Source organism: Pygoscelis adeliae, unplaced genomic scaffold, assembly GCF_000699105.1.
Source record: "Pygoscelis adeliae isolate BGI_AS28 unplaced genomic scaffold, ASM69910v1 Scaffold343, whole genome shotgun sequence".
NCBI classification, from domain to species: domain Eukaryota; kingdom Metazoa; phylum Chordata; class Aves; order Sphenisciformes; family Spheniscidae; genus Pygoscelis; species Pygoscelis adeliae.
In genome coordinates this window covers 728,086-736,391 of record NW_008824402.1, presented here as the reverse complement: position 1 = coordinate 736,391, position 8,306 = coordinate 728,086, and the positions used below count along the sequence as shown (strand labels likewise).

General features: G+C 46.9%; 1 protein-coding gene across 1 annotated transcript in view; it reads left to right on the top strand.

Annotated features, from left to right (window-relative positions):
• Positions 1–8,306, top strand: part of LGR6 (leucine-rich repeat containing G protein-coupled receptor 6) — a 149,620-nt gene that overhangs the window by 102,775 nt on the left and 38,539 nt on the right. Inside the window, exon 6 of the mRNA XM_009320379.1 lies at positions 7,641–7,712. Within this exon, the coding sequence (XP_009318654.1) occupies positions 7,641–7,712 (72 nt within the window). The remainder of the gene's footprint in view (positions 1–7,640; positions 7,713–8,306) is intronic.

The window sequence follows — 8,306 nt, the reverse complement described above, 5'->3', positions numbered from 1 at the left end:
TCCCTACCAGGATGCAGATGATACATATGTGCATTCCGCTGATAGTGTCTGAATTTGCATGTAGATTGAGAAGAGCTGGCTGCTACCATAAACATCGGGAAAATTCTAGCCTGAGAGGTATTAAAATGAGCACCTGGGGGAGGAAAGCCAAGGGCAGATGTGGAGGAGCACAGGGGAATCTCTCATATACAGCCTGATTAATACTCATAGACATGGCTGACCACGGCTGAGGGCATGACCTTCCCAGGTGCAGAGAAGTGCTTTTCCTCCTCCACACACCTTGGGCCTTTGGGAGAGATGTGGGTGATCATCCAGCACTGACACAAAGCACCAACATCAGAATATACAAGCCTCAATCTGGAACAAGTTAAGGGGTTCAGCCTCTGCTAATAAATTACACCTCTGTTGAGGAATTCCCTGATCTTATTCCCATCTATTGCTGCTACAGGTTTCTAACTAGGGCTGCAGGGTGTTCAGTAAGCAGAGCCTCATGTAAATCACTCATCATGAAATCTATGAGTGTCTGTAACTGGCACTGTCCTTTCCCCAGCTTTGATAACAAGGGCTTCATGTGCCGTGATATTGGCACTGTGCTGCTGATGGCAGAAGGGAGATGGCTTGTTTGATCAGGGTGGCTCATGGGAATAGGATACCGAAGATCTTACCTCCAAGTCTGATCTATTCAGGACAGAATGTGTCTTAGCATCTACAAGCAGAAATAGTCCTGACTATTTTTCAGCTAATGATTTGTTTGAAGCAAAGGGTTTTTTACAAAAAGCATCTTCTTTCTTGGGCATAAAAGATTTTTCATTTAGAAGCAAGCATCTGAAACCCCCATGCTGCTGTGCTGACAGGCTGATAAGGTGCATGACAGCAGTTCTCGTTAGTGTCCCTCATCTCCTCTATCGGCTGAATTCAGCAGAAAGTCAACTCCCAAACCAGGAATCACAGCACCTCGTTCAGTCTCAGTCCCCAGAGGGGTCCGCTAGCCCTGCAGTAAAATCTCACATGGACAAATTTGGGAACTGTGGCCAAGAATTCCCCCAATGCCGCAGACATGTCCTTGCTGCCACATCTCTGAAATGGGTTGCAGTTCCCTTCTTTTCTGGTGTCACCAAAGGAGCTGTGAGCGCTGTCAGCAGAGATGCTAGGATGTGGATGGGACACGGAGTCACGGTGCCCTCTCCTACACAGGCCAGGCAGCGTAGGAGAGGTTTTCTCTGCAGCCCTGTAATGATGGACCTGGCTAGAGAAAGTCTTTGGGTAGTTTTACTTTCATCACATGGCAGGGAATCCCTTAAGTTAGAACAAACAAGGTCAAAACCTGGATCCTTCTCTGTTTGGGTCCACAGGGAGCCTCAGCTCCTGGAAACCCCTCTGACTCAAACGTTCCTGCAATGCTGAACATCCCGCTGTCAAAAGGACCCAGCGTTTGCTGCTTCACATGGAGTGAGCTTGGAGCCAGTGAGTTAACTTGGCCCCATATGCAAAAAAGATGCCCCACTCCTCTTATCTGGCCCTGACCATTGTCTGCCTGCACACAAGTCTTTTGAAAACGAGGACTCTGGGAAAGTTGTTTTCATGCCACTACCAGTTAGTTTTGCTAACACCCCCTAATTCTTGCACTCTGTCTCTACCTCCTCTATGCCATCTCTGTATTTGTTAGTCTGTCATACCCTTCCCTCATCGTCGCTTTTCCAGTCCCCATTCAGTTAGCTGTTTTGCAATCAGAAGTTAGTGTACATATCACACTTGTTTGTTCCTCTGCACCTTTGAGATGGAGAGGCCAGAACCGCACACTGTAGCAAAGATGAAAATGAACAATGAGTTTATACAATGACATAATGCTGTTCTGTAGCCCATTTTCTCTTTTCTAGTAATTCCTATTTGCTTTTTTGACAGCTACTACCAAACTCTTGGTGTTACCAAGAGCTCCTTCCTGTAGATATTTAAGAGCCTGTTACTGTATATGCTCATATAAGATTGGTTTCCCCCCCTTTACATCACTTTACATTCATGCAACCTGAATTTCAGCTGATGTTTTATTGTTGAGGACAAGCCACTCACCTGCAAGTGCTTCCCTCCTAGGTGACCCAGGAAGACCTTCCAACTGAATGTGTTGAGATCTGAAGACAGTAAATGAAGGATATTTAGTAGAATTTCTCTTTCTTACAGTTTTTATCATGTAAGGACATGATGCAGCTCTCTCTCTAACAGCATGATTTAGTGACTAGAGGACAAAACTAGTTTCCAAGACTCCTGGGTTCCCATTCCTTTTTTGGTCCTTGTTCTGGTGTTACTCTAGCCAAAAAAAGGGACCACTGATTTTCAGTTTCCTCCCTACCTGGGAGCAAACATCAAACAACTTTCCAGGGGAGCTGATCGCCAGTAGTTTCAGCTGACATCTGTGGGACTCAGAGCTCCCCAGCATGACAAACCCCAGTCTGTTAGATCAGTGTCAGGATGAACCTGTGCATCTCTACCTTCACCTGTACAATGGAGTTAAGAAGTCCCTCTCTGAGAGGTTCTTGGGAACCTCGGTGTTAGCAGGGAGTGCCAGGCATGTGCAATTCATTATTGCTAAGAACAATATTGCCTGGAACATCTGGGTCCCATTCATGGGCCTTTTAATTTGCAAAAGTGCCTTTTCTCTCTGAGGACCAAGCATGCTGCCTTGGCAAAAGTGAGTTTCCCTCTCCAGCACTTGAGGAAGAAGCAAATGGCACTCCAATGCACCCCTGAAAATGTGACTTCTGATTGAGCTTTATTCTTCACCAGACAAGTCTCATGCTGGTCCTTCACTGCCGGAAATAATCCATGGGAATTTGCACCATTTATGATTTAGGTTTCTCTACTTATCCACGGCCAAATTGAGGAAAAGGACAATTTTGCCACAATAGAGCTGGAAATTCATCATGGCAATGGCTGGTCCAGTGGGAGAATTCATATCATGTCAGATTTGAACTTGGTTCAAATCATCTAATGCAAATAACTGATGGAAAATGTTTGCATTTGTCCTTTTTGAGAAGAAAAATGAAGTCATTAGAAATGAAAGCAATGGAGAATCCACCACTTCTCTTTGTAGTTTGTTCCAGTGGTTAATCATCCTTAGTGTTAACAACAAAAAAAAAAGCTCATATTTCCCATTTGAATTTTCTTTGGCTTTGACTTCAGACATTTGTTCTATTATTCTTTTCTCCACTAAATCACAGAACCATTTTAGTACCCGTTTTCTAACCAGGAAGAATCCTATATGTTACGCTGCACTCATCCCCTTGATCTTTTTTTAATAAGCTAAACAGATTGAGTTCTCTAAGTCTCTATCCTAGTTTTTTCCAGCCCTTGGATCATTTTTATTGCTCTTCTTTGCACCCATTCCAAATTATCAACATCCAGTTAACAATGTGGGTACCAGAAATACATTAAGCCTTCCAGAGCCATTTTCACAAGTGCACAATGCAGATGTAATATAATTTCCCTTTCCTTGTAGTCTACTCTCTTGTTCATGCAGACAAGGACTTTTATTGAACCAGTATTTCGCACATTAGCTCAACCTGCTTTCCCTTATGTGTAAGACAAATTGGCAGAGGTGCCCTGTCCCCTCGGAGGTGGCATTTCCAGAATTGGAGCTCGCTGTTCTGGTTTCAGCTGGGACAGAGTTAATTTTCGTCCTAGTAGCTGGTACAGTGCTGTGTTTTGGATTTAGTATGAGAACAATGTTGATAACACACCGATGTTTCAGTTGTTGCTGAGCAGTGCTTACACTAGTCAAGGACTTTTCAGCTTCCCATGCCCTGCCAGCGAGAAGCTGGGAGGGGGCACAGCCAGGACAGCTGACCCAAACTGACCAAAGGGACATTCCATGCCATGGGACGTCGTGCTCAGTACATAAACTGGGGGGAGTTGGCTGGGGGGCGGGGACCGCTGCTTGGGAGCTGACTGGGCATCGGTCAGCGGGTGGTGAGCAACTGCATTGTGCATCACTTATTTTGTATATTCTTTTATCATTATTATTATTGTCCCTTCCTTTTCTGTCCTATTAAACTGTCTTTATCTCAACCCACAAATTTTAGTTCTTTTTTCCCGATTCTCTCCCCCATCCCACTGGGGGGGGCGGGGAGCGAGCAAACGGCTGTGTGGTGTTCAGCTGCCTGCCGGGTTAAACCACAACGCTCGCAGTGCTAACGCCTGTGTTGGACTGTCTCTCACTTCAATACAAGACTACTGTTCTCCAGGATCTTTTAATCCACTGGAAAAATATATGAAAAAAGGAGTGAAATGAAAATGAAACAAATTCTACTAGCAGTGCTGCAGGGATGATTTGGAAAAAATCTCATTTATGCCCAATTTGTGATAAGAAATTGTTGGGAAGGACAGAAAAATCTTCCTTCTAGAAACTGCTGTGCACTTTTTTTGTGGGGCAGAAATGAATCTTGCAGGGTTGTTTTTTTTCTGGTGTGCTTCTAAAGAGACACCAACCAAGATGGAGCGTCTCTCCCAAGCCTGTCTGGGAGATTGTGGCCATTTGGTATTCTGCAGCCACTGTAATTTTTGCTGCCTTTCAGCAAGGCACGGCGTGGGTTCACTGACACAGCCCAGGAGCTAGCCTGTCTCGTGACATGTGGCAGCACTCCTGCTGCTGCAGGAGCACGTGGGGCAAATTGTCTGCCATCCTGCCAGAGGTCAGTCACGACAATTGCTTTTGCAAAGAGGCCACTGTTTTCTAGTGGAGGTGCATAACTGAATAACAGTCTACATGCCAGCCCACAAAAAAGCAATGACTGTTCTGCTCCTTCCTGGGCAAAGCTGCTCTCATGGATGATTGCCCAAAACCAGCCTCACTCCATGGTACTGACCTGCAAAGGCAGATACACAGATCTCAAAGCTCGTTGATCTTACTGAGGACAGTGGTGGATACTAGCTCAAATAGGAATAGCAAGGACTTAAAGACTTCTCATGTTTTTGCATCACAAGAGGGTTGTTTATAGCCCAGAACCAAGTATCTCAAGCTGCTATCAAACCAGCTGTAATTTACAGGGCAGAATATAACGTCATGTGGGCTGAGCTCAAATTGACAAACACAGGAGATGTTGCAATTCCACTTGTTAAAATTTGTTTACCAGGGGAGAAAAAAAGGCAGGATGGAAGACAGGAATGTCTTTTCAAGTGTTTACCTTTCCAGCTCTCTTGTTTCTATTATTGCCATGTGGTTGGGTAACAACTCTAGAGTTCAGCTTGGACAGCAAATTTTTTTATAACTCTCTTTTTCGGTTGCTCATAATGTTCTCACCAATAAAGAACTTCCTTCTGATGATTTTCATTACTCTGCCTCCAAACAAAGCACTTTAGAGCCAAGTGTAAACACAGCAGGTGATTGCTTTTCTATTCTGTCTCCTGCCTGACTTGAGCGATAGTAGTCAGCTGCTCAGCATGTCAAGCTTAGACAAGGTGTCCTGTTGTACCACCCCGACAAAGCTCCAAGGAGCTCACATCTTCCCCAGCATTCAGCATTTCCTTTCTCCCCACGCTGTCCCCTCGCAGCAGACGGAGGTATGGGCCAAGGGGTTCCTGCGGTACCTCTTGCTGCAATTACAGAGTGACTCCAGATCCAAACCCTTGATTTGCCAAAGGCTGTATCCAGTGCTCAAAGGGACCCAAAATTGTTGGCACCATCTTGCACTGGAAGTACCAAGTGAAGTAGGGGCAACATTATCTGAAGCTATCCCATAACATTTGATAGAGTAAACCGTCTGGACTTGAACTGCTTTTCTTGTGATGAAGAGAAATTTCTCCTGTGAGATTCTGATTTTGTTCTCAGCTTCTTTTCTCCTCTAAAAGTCACAATCAAACCAAGTTTTCTTGCAGGCAACTTCCTTTTCTTTTTTCCCGTTTGCTCAAAGGAGCAAACATATTTTCCCTCCCCTCCCCTTCCTCTGAAATGTTTGTATGTTCTCATCCCAACGACAAACATCCATCTTGGGCTGGTTTCTGTTTTGCAAGCCCCTACCAAACTGCCCTAGAGCCTGGCTGTTCCTCCACTCCCAGCTCCCTCCTGATTTACCCTAGAATATTTGGCAGTGGGAACTGCCTGTGCTCAGCCAAACAGCTCACGCTTGAATCCAGGTGGAGTGAGAGATTTTTCAAGCCGAGACAGATTTAGATCAAGCAGCAAATAACGAAAAAGTCATTGATCCACCTGCCAGTGTGGAGTCTCCCCCAGGCTCTTGGAAGGAGGCAGCAGTGTTGGACAAAGGCTGGTGCGTCCCTAAATATGGGCAAGGGAGAAAAGGACCCCAAAGGCAAGTGGTGTGGCAGCAGATTAACTATGTGGCACTCTGTGTTAAAGGAGAACCTGAACTGTAAAATGAACTGGTGGGGAAACCTACCCTGACAGAGAGCAGAGGGTATCCTGCCCCAGAGGACATTACCCCCTCATGGGGCATTTCTCTGCACAGTCCATCCCCGTGCAAGCATGGACATCCCTAATGTGCTTAAGCGCAGGCTGGTAGAAGTACAGGCTGGGCAGCAGTGGGTTGTCTTCTCCTGTTTTTCAGCAGACTTTCCTCAGGCTGCTCCAAGGTCTCTCTATATGGAGTTCAAGGTGCCCTTGAGTGGGATTTCAGAGGGAGATGCACAATGAGCCATGTGGCTCCAACCAGCTGTAAAGGAAGCCCGGTGGCTAAAACACTCAGATGTGCAAACACACACAGAGTCTCTGACAATCAGAGAGAAGGAATCCAGGAATGAAGGTCTTGGGTTTGCCAAAAAACTGAGACATGGGAGTAAGAGGTCCATGGAAAGAGAACCCAGCAGATGGGACTCCAGGGGAAGTCATCTCCTCCAGAGCTTCCAAGGCAAAAATGCCCCAGGTGGCTTTGCAAGCCAGGGGGGCCCCAACACACGGCTCTCCAGCACCAGCATTAAGGCTGGGAGGTCCAGAGCCCTTAAGCACTAGATGTTCATGGCGTGTAGCACCAGGATGAAAGGGCACAGGGAAAAAATTGCTGCCTTAATGTAGAGAATGTGTATCAGCCTGTCGCATGGCCCCTGCACTTCAGCCAGACACTTTGAAGCATTAAACTGAAGACAACTTTCATTGCCATCAAACTGGAGCTAATCCAGGAACTGGCAGCATTTTCATTTTTTTGCAAGTAAAGATAATAAACTGTGACTAACAGGATGATTTTCAACTCAAAGCTTTCCTGCTGCTACTAAGGCTCTGAGGAGTCCAAAATATGACTGTGTCCTTAGATAGCACCCAGTGCCCATGAACAACTGCTGAAGCCACACCACACTTTGTAGGGTTGGGCCCAATGTGAGGTGAGATCTAGAGTGTTTCTTGAAGCTTCTTTCTTAAGCATATTCATCCAAAGTCACCCACCAGCTGTGAAGGTGGAGGTCTCAGGGAAACTCCTACATCAGCCTGGATTTCCTGGGAGAAATGAGAGCTCTGTAAGCTGCTCTGCAAGCACTATTGCACCTAGCATGTGTCTCATGGGGCAGAAGAGGGGACCTTATAACACCCTTTGTCATCCCAGCCCAGGCTGTGCTCAGCTTGCAGGATGTCCCTGGACCATGGCTCAGACTGGCAGGAAAAGGTCAGTTTGCATCTCCACTGAACATCTCTGTTTTGTCCACAGGCACCTGCACAACAACCGGATCCAAAGCCTGGGAGCCAACGGCTTTGATGGGCTGCACAACTTGGAAACTCTGTGAGTCACCTGTTTTCTTCTCTGTGCTAAAGAGCTCGTGTGTGTTCATCCCCTCCAGCACAGCCCGCAGGAAAGGGCTGGTGTCTCTGTGTCAGCCCCACTGCCAGTTCACTCGTCACCACGCTCTGAGGGCAGCAGCAGGGCTGGCTCCAGGCACCAGCCCAGCAAGTAGATGCCCAGGGCGTGATGCTTCCTGGGGTGGTGGCAGGCTGGACTTTCTCCCTGCATCTGGGTGAGCTGGTCTGGTGTGCTGCTGCTGCAGAGGGGTCTGCGCATGTGGGCAGAGTGGCTGGGAAGGGGCTCTGAGGCCCTGGACACAAGTCTAGTCCTGGTGCAATCCAGAGAGCTTGCATGCACGCCCTGCTCAGGGAGTGTCCCCACCTCCTCACCACATGCGCATGGTCCCAAAGCCTCCTAAACACCAGACTCCACCAAAATGAGGGGCTGACTTGAGTTCAAGGCTGGTAAAATCCTCGGGCATCTGTGGAATATCTGTCTTTGAGATGGCCTCATGTCACCTGGCCTCACCCATAGCCAGTTGACTTCATCTTGCACCATATTCTTGGCATGGCTGCGTAGGCAATCTGTCAGGAG